This window comes from Notothenia rossii (assembly GCF_949606895.1).
Source record: "Notothenia rossii genome assembly, chromosome: 1".
In the NCBI taxonomy this organism is placed as follows: Eukaryota; Metazoa; Chordata; class Actinopteri; order Perciformes; family Nototheniidae; genus Notothenia; species Notothenia rossii.
In genome coordinates, this window is record NC_136912.1 from 17638852 (window position 1) to 17651692 (window position 12841).

The following is a 12841-nucleotide window of genomic DNA, read 5'->3' on the forward strand; positions in this document are numbered from 1 at the left end:
ATTTGATCACCTTATGAGAAAGGCGGTTTTATGACTTTTAATAATTGAGTATTCCTTCCGTGCACATTGCACATCATAAAGCTTTTCCAATGGACTGTGCTATTTATGAGACTGTTAAAGGCTTATCTGTCTTGGACTGAACGGTGTATTGGGTTTTCAGGGGACGGTAATGACGCTAACGGTGAGCCGTGTCCCGGCGGTAGGGGGTCCGCATCCACTCGCATGGTGACCCGACTGAGGAACCCCGAGAGCAAACTCAGCCAGATGAAGAGCCAACAGGTGGCTGCTGCTGTTCATGAAGCCAACAAGGTCTTCAAGGAGGGCAAAGAGGTGAGAATAGTGTCCAACACCCAGGTCAAAAGCATGCCAATGTATGTAGAATTATGCAATGGCCTAGTGGAAGAGAATTGGAGATTAACCTAACTATCTTCAGGCTATTTAATTGTGTCCCTTACTAACCTTTGACCTATTATTAAAAGATGATTTAGTTTGACTTTAACTTAGATAAGCAGGAGCGTGACTTGGCTCATTTACCAGGCTGTAATTTAAATATCTTGAATGAGGATCTTTTTTTTTTTGTTGCGACATTTTACAGTGGAATATAAATGTCCCTTGTCATAAGGCAGTCTATAATAAATCTGAATGACTCTTCCCCCCCCCCCCTACCTCTTCAGATACTAGTAGTAAATGCACAAGGTGACGTCACCCGTGTCAGCACGCGAGGGAAGGAGGTGGTGATGAAGGGGACACTCAGTCCATTCTTCAAGCTGGGCCAGGAGGGGAAATACCGCGTCTATCATAATCAATACAGTAGCAATACTGTGGCACTCAACAAGCACCAGCACCGAGAGGTAAGCAGCACGACGTTTGAAAGTAGAGAAAAAAGCATTGAATAAGCTGCAAGGTGGCTCAGTAGATTCCAGACCCTTATGGTATTCGTTTTGCTTCATGATTGCAAGGGTTTCTTCCACTTTTACCAAGACATTCAAGTCACTGGGATTAGTAATTGGTGTGCGAACAAAGATGATTGAAATTGCTGGTAGGTTCTAAAACATATTTTTTTGCTTTTTCATCAGGACCACGACAAGAGGCGGCATCTCTCCCACAAGTTCTGCATGACACCAGCTGGAGAGTTTAAGTGGAACGGGTCTATTCATGGCTCCAAGGTTCTGACCATCTCCACACTGAGAATCACCATCATCCAGCTGGAGAACAACGTTCCAGCACCCTTCATGCACCCTAACTGGGCCTCACACAGGTAGAGTCAGGCACTGTCATATGGAAATTGTATATTACTATTCTGATACTCTAGGTTATCTGTATGGATGTACCGATAATATACATGAGTGCGGTACACCAGCACCCACTGCGCTCTTACATCAATGCAAGAGTCTTGTCCAGCCATTGGCTTTTTCATCTAAACGGCAAATGGGTATGCAAGTCTTCCTTGTCCGACCGCAAATAACATTTAGCCATTGCAAATTTGATGCATGAACACCTGAGTTTAACATTCTCCAATGCCACACTGAAATGCAAATTGAGTCAACACTATCAGTCAACACTGAATGCCTCCCTAGTTGTCAGTCATGTTGGCATTGGTGCCTTTCAGTAATTCAATTTAATTATGTTATTTATCAAAAAGGCCAGAATTATGCCACTTCTTCCTTACTAGTAAAAAAACTTAAAACTGGGATAGGCCAAAAAAAATCTAAGTACAAAGTAAAGAGAGACATTTCTAAATGTTCAGTGTTTGTTTTCTTGTTTTATAGGACCAACTGGATCAAAGCTGTTCAGATGTGCAGTAAGGCCAGAGAGTTTGCGCTGGCTCTGGCCATCCTAGAGTGTGCCATCAAACCTGTGGCTATGCTGCCTGTCTGGAAGGACTCACTGGGCCACACCAGGTACACACATAGTTTATTAACAGTGTGTGTGTGCATGTGTGTTTGTGTGTGGACGTACTTTCATTATATATGCTTTTACAATGTGATATAAAACACAAACTAAGAAAGCGAGTCCTATAAGGTTGCTGTCCCTCCATATGTTTTCAGTCTAGATGCAAGACATTCAATACTTCACAAGCATTCATGATGTACACTGGGTGTGTGTGTTCAGTTTAGCAGGCAGAGGCGATCATAAGCAGATCAGATCAAAAGGCCCACCCTAGCTGTGAGGCATAATATTTAGACTGCAAGTCCACTTCCACTGCCACCCACCTCTGCCTCTACTACTGCTCAACACCACAACGCCCCTTTAAAGAAGACATTGTCCAATATTTACAAGGTTGGGATCAGAGTGTGCTTGTGTTTGAGACTGAACTGTGAGCTTTTCAGAAACATGGAGAACATTTGTGAGTGTCATGTTCTTTTCCTGTTCCAAGAGCACTTTTCATCTTTAGTAAGGGCTTTAATTAATGCGCTTACATTACTCAAGAAGCTTCCCAGTTGTTTACTTACACCTAAGGCAAGATACATGTAGATATTGCCATGTATATATTGCCATGAAGCTTACATTAAGACAATATTTTTTGAATTACACGTTTTCTAAAATGTTGTTTTTGAATATGAAAATGATTAAGTTAACTTGGATATATCTTATAGCTACATACATTGGAAAAATACTTTTAACAGCCATGTTTCTATTCTTGCTAGAAGTAGAATTCACTGAATGTACAATGTAAGAGCAACAGGCTACACTGTATGACAATTAAAACAATTTCAGGTTGAATCGCATGACATCCATTGAACGTGAGGAGAAGGAGAAGGTGAAGAAGAGGGAGAAGAAGCTGGAGGATGAAGAGACGATGCAACAGGCCACATGGGTCAAGTACACCTTTCCCATTAAACACCAGGTATGTCGCTTACATACTCACAAATCCTTGGTTTTCAATATTGTTAAGATATTGACTTGCAATTCAGACACACAATGAACACCCTCTTCACTCCTGCACCTACTTGTATTACATACTGAGCATAAACGCTGTGTGTTTGCACCCATAATGGATACAAAGAGGTCTGTACTGTCATCTGACTGCTGACTACATGCATGATATTTTTTCCCTTTTCAGCAAAACCTTCAAATAAATGAGGGGGGTAAAAATGAACAAAATATGAATTACTGAGCTGTCAATATGTGAGCTGCCTCTGTCAGCTGCGATCACCAAAATAATTATTCTGCTTACCCTCACACATCACTTCCTGCTCTTAGGAATCCAAATGTATTGCATTTAGGATGATATTTACTTTTTCCTTCAGCCTTTCACACTTTTACAAGCGCAGGGTTATCTCCAAAATCCCTTTTCATTTCGAATGATTTTTGTGCTACCTCATCTAATGAAAAGTTAACCAGCCATTTAGTTTTGTGGTCTGTGTCAACACAACATAAAAACGATACGAACCATGGGATGAGGGTGATATATTTCAGGCTAGTCCACTTGTAGATCTAGACTTTACCGTGCAGAAAAAAACTGAGGCTTTGCTGTGGGAAACAATGCTGTGTACTGTATGTTGTGCGTGAGTGACCATCAAGGGCTCTTTGATGCAGCCAGTGGAGCTCTGCAATGAGTCATTTCCCTCAACAATTAGTGATCAGTACAGTATGTGAGTAACCTTTAGCTTTTAAGCGCTCTTTGGAACTTTGCCCTCCTCTTAAAACTCGTTTTTTCAGTTTTTCCTGATTCGCTTTTCTCTGTTGGAAACGTTCATCGTTCTTAGGTTGTTGTATCCCTCCATGACTCATACTTCATCTTGTATTACTTGAAGGTGTGGAAGCAGAAAGGAGAGGAGTATCGTGTAACCGGCTATGGAGGCTGGAGCTGGATCAGTAGGACTTATGTGCAGCGGTTTGACCCCAAGCTTCCCGGCAACACAAACCCCAACTACCGCAAAGAACTGGAAGGTCCGGAATGGGAGACTTTAGGGGCCTAAAATGTGTTTTTCTCCAATTTTTTATTTAGTCTCTAAGATTTAGTCTCTTATGCAGCAATCTCAACAATTAAATTGTGTGTGTTGCATTCAAGCCTCACTTTCGATTTGCTTTTGGATGTCCTTATGTTAAGCAAATCAAAAACGTCCCAAATATTTGAATAATCATACTGTTGGTTTATGTTTTTTTTTTTTTTTATTACCTTTTACCTTACCTTATTATTTCAAATGTTTAGCCAAGCTGCAGATCCACTGCAGTGACAAAAACACATTTTTGAGGTTGTGTAAGAGGAAAACTGCATGATTATCTTTTTTTAAGAGTGTTAAGTACAACAAATTGTAAAATGAATGCCAAACATTAGTAGCTCTAGATGTGTTTCTTCAATACAATAAAACAGTTTTGTTTTTTTGTTTTCCAAAGATGCTAAACTTGGCAAGAAATGTACCCTGCTGGACTTGAGTCGACGCCCCAGTGTCGCTGCACCAGAGGCTCAGGCAGCTGCTGTGTCGAGCAGTGAGGAGAAAGATCAAAACTCCTCCAGCCTCTCCAAGCCCGCAACAGATCATCCAATGACTAATGAGCTGGAGTCTAATGAGAGGATGGAAGAGGAAAATAAACAAGGGGTAGAGGAGAAGGAAAAGTCTGAGGAATTACCAGCAGATGAAACGCCAACAAAGATGGAGGTGGACCCTCCAGACTCACGACCAGAAGAGCAAAGTATGACAGTGCGGCTTTGTGTAATAGCACTGTATCTAAATGCATGTGTAGTTTTAAACTTGAATGGCTCTTAGCATTACACTTTCTTTTTTTTTAAATATTGTGTACGTTTGAAACTGTATTGACAGAGAATGTGATACATTATCCCAGTTGTATATCAATGCAGATTAAAGTCTGAATACATTTTCTCTTCAGGTTCCAGTATTCAGGAGGAAAAGACTGCTGTGAAGGAGGAGCCTACCGATATCTCCACACGGCCCTTTAACTACGATGTAGTAGATGTCAGCAAGGGCTTCATAACGCGCATTCCCTACAAGAAAGTCAAGACCTCCAAACTGGACGGCCTGCTGGAGCGACGCGTAAAGCAGCGCGTTATTGAAGAGAGGCAAAGGCAGCAGGCGTCTGCCGCCAACCCTCAGACTCTTATACCCGTTGCATTCACAGCAACCCCCCCTTCGAGCACTCCGGTCCAGCCACGGTCTCCACTCAAGCCCCGTGCTCTCGCTCAGACACAGCTTGCACTGGGCAGAGCTGTAAAAGAAGAGGAGAAACCCACAACACAAATTCCAGTGCCGGGAACAGTTGAAGGACGAGAGGATGTCAAGGAGGGTCTGCATGAACCCTCAAAAACTACGAATCAGACTGTCTCTCTTCCTACTCCTTCTCCTGTTCCTGACTCCACACCCAAAGACAGTTGCAGTACAGGTACACAAAACCAAACTCTTTCAAAGCCCAAGGTATTGGAGGCAGACTTAGTAGAAAGGACTATGGGGCAAAAAGAAACAAATACAGACATTTCATGGCAAGAGGGCATCAAACTAGCTAATTCACAAGAAACACCAGCAGGGGGAATTCAAAGCTCTTTAGAGCGACAAACAGCCAGCGTAACATCAGATGTTACCAAGGCTGCACATATTGAAAAAACTGGGTCTGAGGTTTCCAACTTCAAATTCGACTCCCTACGGACTTCTCCAAGTGTTTTGGGGCAGATAGGCGGTCAAAACACATCTCCTTCTAAAGGTATTCATTCAAACCCAGAAACCTTAGGGTCAGCACATTCAAGCACAGAGGAAAACGGCATGGGGCCAAAGGAGGTCCTAGGAAATATAGAACGCATTGGACAAGGTAAAACCGAAAGCGATAGCATTCCCAAGCCAGTTTCTCCTCTCCCTCAGGTAAATGGTAATGATGGCTTGGGGAGTGAAAATGTGTTAAGTAACTCTGTAATGAGCTCAAATAATGGTATACTTATCAGCAGTACAAAGCTTAAGGAGAACATCATTGGTAAAGTTGAAGAACATGGGGTGGTTGTGTCGTTGAAGGACGGCACGCAGCCAAAGCCTTTAGTGAACGGAGATTTGGCCCCTTTGAATGATTGTACAGAGGTTGGGGACAAGGGGCCAAGCCTAGTTTCTAAGATAGAGATTAAGACAATGACCTCAGACCAGAACTACAAACCTCCACTGAAGATCGCGAGGCTGGAGAACAATGTAGGAGCACTTGGAACTAGCACTTCCCCATTTCAGTCTATGGAGGACAAACCCAGTCCTGCGGTGAAGATCATCAGGATGGCGCCGTCTCCTATACCCTCAGCAGAGGAGTTAAGTCTGAGCGACGGCTTTGCAGAGGAGAACAGTAACAGCGGGACTACAGAACCACTCAAAACCATCATCACCCAGGTAACCACAACCTCCACAACCACCACAACTGTTGTTTCTACGGAGATGAGGATAGCAAAAATGACATCGAATGAGCCGGCTGTCGTAAAAAAGCCTGTCGCGTCGACAACAGAAAGCAGCGCAGTGTCCACCCTCACTACCATGACCAAAACAACTGTGTCCAAAGTATGTTCCCCTGGGCTGGACAGTCAGTCAGAGGACAGCCAGAGTGAGATAGTGACGAAGGAGCAGAAGACAGCACTGTCAGTCAGTAAGTCCACAACTGACAGCCGTGGTAAGACCTCAGTGTCATCTGTCGCTGTGAGTCTGGAGGACTCGTTGTCCACAAAGGGCCGGGTCCGTCTCCTCAAGTTCTCCCGCACCAAGAAGACTCGCTCAGACACTGCCCTTCCTTCTTACCGCAAGTTTGTCACCAAGAGCAGCCGCAAGAGTATTTTTGTACTGCCACATGACAACCTGAAGGTGCTGGCGAGGCGAGGCGGGTTTCGTGAGGTGTCCATCTTCAGCTACAATGCCAAGCCAGCGCTGGATATCTGGCCGTATCCTTCACCCAGGCCCACGTTCGGCATCACCTGGAGGTAAGATGGCTCTCTGGTTATTTTTCTCACAAGCTTATTAACATTTTCTCTAAAACACTCTCTAAGAAACCAGGAGTTACTGCTTTGCTAATTATACAGATAATTGGGTCTAAAACTAACAATTATTTGTAATTGTCGTTTAATCGATTTGTTGTTGCTGGATAAGGTTAATCCTACATTCCTTTTAGCATCGCTCTTTTAAATTCTCCCCTTGTTTTTCAGAATGCCATGGCCTGTTGATTTTCTGTTTATTTGGTGTTATATTGTCCCACCTGTTTTTACACATGGAAAAGTGATTTATACTGAAGACACAGTCTCATGATAATATTATTGAAGATGTTCAAACATTGTTTTACTAAACAGCATAATAATGCATGGAATAAGTTGCCTAATTATACACTCAGAGCAGTCTCTTACACCCTAAAAGGAATTATGCAAATGTTTCCCATTGAAACTTGTAAGTACATTTTTTTGCTTGCTTTTATAGTCAGAGATAATGAATCACTCTAGAGAATTAGTTTTATAAATACATTATTTATTCAAAATAGCAGCCAGTAAGTTCTTTCATGGAAATGTCCAAGTTCATCACCAAAAAACTCTGCCTTCCCTGACCGTCAATTGGACCGCAATAATAAACTGCATGACACGAGCAGTGAAGAGCATATTTTTACACAACAGACATTTCCATTTCCCTGGAGTTTCTTTCAGTATAGCTTTTTGTCATGTCATGTATAGGTGTTATGCTATGTTTAAAGCACTACTTGGTTGGACTAATGGTTACATGCAACTATATACATGATTAATACCTAAACCCTTTGTTATAGGTACCGTCTGCAGACCGTGAAGTCTTTGGCTGGTGTTAGCCTGATGCTAAGGCTCCTCTGGGCCTCGTTGAGATGGGACGACATGGCCGTCAAACCATCCGCAGCGATCGGCACCACACGTACAGGTAGAGCCCCCTTACTCCATCTGACACCCAAATAAAGAGGCCCCAGGAGGAGTGGGAAAGACTGCTTACAAGTAGATTAGGGTTTTTTGGGGGGATAACAATTGTTTTGTTTGATATGTAAGATATAAAGGTGATTATTTTAGTGGAGTTTATGTGCTGTTAACTAATTCCTGCATGATTCTTTTATGAATGTTCGGTAACACTTTATATTAAGGTACACAAATTAACCATTAACTAGTTGTTAATTAACATGCATATTAGCAGTATATTGGCTCTTTATTAGTCATTATAAAACACTTATTAACTCTTTATTCTACATGACCATATTCTACAAGTAATAGGCCATTAGTTGAGAGTTTTTCCTCAATAACCCTCTAATTAGTGCTTATTTATTGCAAGTAAGGAAGTTATTGTAGATGAGTTTTGGTCTTAATATAAGGCAGTAGTACCACAAGAATAGTAATTCTCCCATAATAACACTTAACAAATATGATCTATTCTTATGTAACAAGACATGAAACTATAAGTGTTAATTGTGTATAAATAACTCAAAATTTGATATTTATATCTAAGAATATGTTTTGGGGTATTGACAGTTCAGCTACCAATAACAGTATGTTTCATATTTGCACATTTATATTTTTGTACAATTTGTACTGAAGGTTAGACAGGAAACCGGGTACAGGAAATAGGATAAAGTGAACTGAATAGCATGGCAGTAGACTACTACTAATTTCCTCTATGCAACCTGAATAGTAAAAGGGTCAAGTCCGTCAGAAACATTTATTGTGTTTATGTGATGATATTTGGAGATGTTTAAACACAATGAAAAAATGCGTTAGCATTCGCGCTAGCATTTGCGTTTGCATTAGCATTCGCGCTAGCGTTAGCATACACGGTAGCTTTAGCATGCATGCTAGCGTTAGCCATACTAGCCTGTATGCTATAATGTAAGGTGACCAGATTTTCAAAATGAAAACCGGGGACATTTTGAGTTTTGCGGTCAAAATCTCATTAACATATCAATTTTCTTCGCTGTTAAAGAAAAAAGGGGGACAATTCTGGTTCAATGTAATTAGAACATTTGAACTGTTGGATACAAACAGAAGGACGATAGCTCATATGAGACTTCAAAGGTCTTTTATTTTGAAACTGTACATCAGATTGTCCAGATTCTCTCTGAGTGACTAGATGGGGTCTCCTGCTATCACCCTGTAGTGAAATAAGTATTTGATTGACTTTGAATGACTCTTTGATTATGGACGGTTCCCATTAAATAATAATCAAAATATACGATGGACAATAGATCTAATTTGAGATTTTAAACAGCATACATTTTAAATTGTGCTTCAGAAAGTAATGTTGTTTTAGGAGTGTTGTGAGAAGGTGTCAACATCAATTGAAATTAGTCACCCAGTGGAAATGTCAGATATGTCTTCATAACTGTATCCTTACATTTTACATTCACTCAGTTATAATGTGGTAGTTATATGTAGTTTGTTTTAAATTATTATTGATCACATTATATAGTAAATATTTCTTAATTTAAGCTCCAGTATATATGAATGTGTGGTGTGTTTTTTAGGTATATTTGTTATTGACCGAGTAAACGCTTTTATTTTGAAGGCAGTTTTTACAGGCCTCGACCTTAATGCATAGGATGTTCGCGCACCGCAATACAATGTGCGGGCTGGCTTGACTGTGTTTTCCGAAGTGGGGGCTGGCTTGACCACAGTCTGTTTACCCAGTGTTTCCTGACATGAAACGTTTTATTTCACGTTGCTATGTGTTTTTAACATATATTTAAAAAACGGGGACATTTCCGGGGACAGTTTCAACCGGGGACAGGGCAATACAAACGGGGACTGTCCCCGGAAAACGGGGACGTCTGGTCACCCTACTATAATGTATTTACAAATAAAGTGTTACCGAATGTTCTTCTTTTTTATACCGATATTATTTTCTATCAGGTTGATAATATGTGACACTGGTTGCTCAAAAATGGTCAAATCTGTGGATCAATAACAGTCATAGTATCTACCTTGGCTATCCTCCTGATCCCCATGTCATGTTGGCCCTTAAGAAGACACAGCCCTCATATGGGTCATATTGGTGTCACTTTGTTTATGTTGGAGCGCATTTCCTCCATCTTCTCGGGCTCTCCTCATCACCATACCAACCCAGCCCTATCCCCACTCATTGCTACAGAGACGTCAGACACCGAAATCACCACGACAGAGATCATCAAGCGCCGTGACGTGGGACCCTACGGCATTCGCTCTGAGTACTGCATCCGCAAAATCATCTGCCCCCTAGGAGTGCCTGACACTCCTAAAGGTTAGCGACAGTTCATATTCTTTACACTTAAGAAAGAGGGGTTTAAACATTACACAATAACACTGAACTGTTTTTGATCCACACAGAAACCCACACCCCTCAGAGGAAGGGGCTGCGATCCAGTGCGTTGCGCCCCAAAAAGGCGGAGCCGGCCAAGCAGACGGGCCCCGTGGTGATGGAGACCTGGGTGGCTGAGGAGGAGCTGGACCTCTGGGAGATCAGAGCCTTCTCAGAGAGGTCAGAGGGTCACAGGGTTCAACCATGTTATACATACACATTTGTCAGTGACGATATTCTTTGTTAAAATTCATTTGGAAGTTATGACAAAAATACATAAATAGTAAACAAAACCTTGACCAAAAATAACAAAACTGGCCACAACTTTGTAAATGTGCCCTGTGGCAGATGCTCAAAATGTTTTAAATACAAGATATTAAACTCGTACAAAAAATGACACCTAACTTTCAACATTTATTAAATTGAAATGAATGGAGCATCATCTGACCTTATTTTTCACAAATGTTTTACTGTTTGTTAAGCTTCTTTTTTTTTCTTTTACAGGGTGGAGAGGGAGAAAGCTCAGGCAGCCGAGCAGGCCAAGGTGAGTCTGGTTCAGTTAAGTAATCTTCACGCTTAATAAGCACTTTAATCCTACAAATAATATAACAGTAGGCCTTTATTTTTCAAATATGTCACATCTTCTTTCAATGACGAAAGATTATTCAATCTGGCAGTGGACTACACTTAAAAACACTTACTCTGAATGAATGAAAACAGACAGTTCATCAATGGTATCATTTTGCCAAGAAGCTAACCTTGACCATCCCAGTCTATACCAATCTATACCGATATAATAGCTAATTTAAGCTAAATAGATGTTATGTATTAGCAATTCAATCAATCAATCAATCAATCAATCAATCAATATTTATATAGCCCAATATCACAAATGTTACATTTGTCTCAGTGGACTTCACAGTTCCTTTTGAATGCTTTTATCATGGGTTCCTATGTTAATGACCTCAATTATGTACCATCACAGAAACGTCTGGAACAGAAACCAGGCATCACAGTGACCCCAACAGGGACTCCTGCAACACCTGTCTCCACGCCCAAAGTCATCATCGGCTCGCTTTCAGGCCAGGGCACCGCCACCACCAAGGTCGTACTGTCCACCAAAATGGGCACCCCCGTCACATTCCAGCAGAACAAAAACTTCCAGCAGTCGTTCGCCACCTGGGTCAAGCAGGGTCAAAGCACACAAGGTACTTTGCAGCAGATAAGCACTGTCTACTCTTTGTTCTTATTTAAAGCGCATAGATCACAAATCATTGTACAAATACTAATAATATTATTGTATTTGCAATTGTAAATATGTCATTGTAACAGCATTTTTTATTTGTTTGCAGGTGAGACCACCTTGGCCACATCTAGTGGACACACCTTCCAGATTACGGGAACCTCTATGGGGGGGAAGGTAGTGACCACCAAGCTGCCACTCCCCTCCAACAGCAAGATCGTCACTGTCAACGTGCCAACTTCACAAGGAGGTAAGGCCGGTTTTAATACGCCACACCTTGGAGGCAGAAGGAAAGCACAAGTTGCATTTATTCAGTGTAGACATTTGTTCTTTCCATCCACCTCAGAATGCGTGTTTGTTTGTGTTTTCATTGCCTCACCTCAGACCCACAGCTGAGACATTTCAAATGTGTCAAAGAAGCCAAATTAGATCTGGCTCATTCATTTGATGCCGTTGTAAACAATTGAGCGTGCCAACCATGCACACAGCGCTCCAGAAGGACTGAGTCTGTCTTCATTTTAAAAGTTGTTGGTGCCAGCTACTGCACGTCCAAATGTTTTGAAGTTTACAAATTAGACACAAATGAGACACTCCTCTGTCCTTGATTGCCTTTGTCAGTGAGCCAAGTACATTTCTTTTAAAACAACCTAGAAGACCTGTTGAGCTCGCTTAAACAAGCTTGTCTCTTTGAATCACTCTCACAGGTGTCACAGTTAGTTTTACCGTATTGCGTATTGCAGTCTTGTTTTTCTTTACATGCTTGAAATTAAGATTTGTCCTCATTTAGCCTGATTCCATAGTTTAAATGATCACATACACCCCTCAATGATTCCTGAAGTTTTTAGTAATGTGACTGTGAGAATTAACTAGATTTGTGCAAGACATATTGCAATGTTTAAAGGGGGTGGTATATGAGATGTAAAGGAGGTCTTTTTCTACAAGGTTTGTGCTGAAACCTTGTACTGTGATAAACCCACAGTAAACTACCTGCCCAGCTCCAGACAGACACACTTAGACACTAGCTGGTAAACATAGTGAAGAACATAGCAGGTAAAGAGACAGATATTTTTGCCAGTGGACACAGAATAAAAGGCTAAAACCCAATTGTGGTGGCCTTAATGTGCCAACCTCATGACTCAGCTGGTTTGGTGTCGCAGTTCATGTCTGGCTGTGTCCTGTCGGCATGGTGATCTAATAGAAAGCTGTTATTTTGGTTGGATGGTTTTTAGGATGGTGGAGTTGTGTAGTCTGAGGTTTGAAATCCAGACTGCAGATTCAGGATTGTCCGATTTTTAGTTTGATGCTTCAGAACTGTATAATATGTTAATATTGACACTGCGGATGAGGCGATGGTTTGTAC

The 12841-nt window shown here is 41.4% G+C and overlaps 1 protein-coding gene across 2 annotated transcripts in view; it reads left to right on the forward strand.

Annotated features, from left to right (window-relative positions):
- Nucleotides 1-12841, forward strand: part of LOC307013524 (nucleosome-remodeling factor subunit BPTF-like) — a 50149-nt gene that overhangs the window by 16018 nt on the left and 21290 nt on the right. For both annotated transcript variants that reach the window (XM_079640923.1, XM_079640924.1), the window contains exons 7-20: nucleotides 161-330; nucleotides 675-851; nucleotides 1077-1258; nucleotides 1770-1901; nucleotides 2719-2848; nucleotides 3759-3894; nucleotides 4342-4638; nucleotides 4834-6895; nucleotides 7720-7844; nucleotides 10053-10181; nucleotides 10268-10418; nucleotides 10743-10782; nucleotides 11224-11446; nucleotides 11591-11731. In XM_079640923.1, coding sequence (XP_079497049.1) covers nucleotides 161-330; nucleotides 675-851; nucleotides 1077-1258; nucleotides 1770-1901; nucleotides 2719-2848; nucleotides 3759-3894; nucleotides 4342-4638; nucleotides 4834-6895; nucleotides 7720-7844; nucleotides 10053-10181; nucleotides 10268-10418; nucleotides 10743-10782; nucleotides 11224-11446; nucleotides 11591-11731 — 4095 coding nt within the window. The remainder of the gene's footprint in view (nucleotides 1-160; nucleotides 331-674; nucleotides 852-1076; nucleotides 1259-1769; nucleotides 1902-2718; nucleotides 2849-3758; nucleotides 3895-4341; nucleotides 4639-4833; nucleotides 6896-7719; nucleotides 7845-10052; nucleotides 10182-10267; nucleotides 10419-10742; nucleotides 10783-11223; nucleotides 11447-11590; nucleotides 11732-12841) is intronic.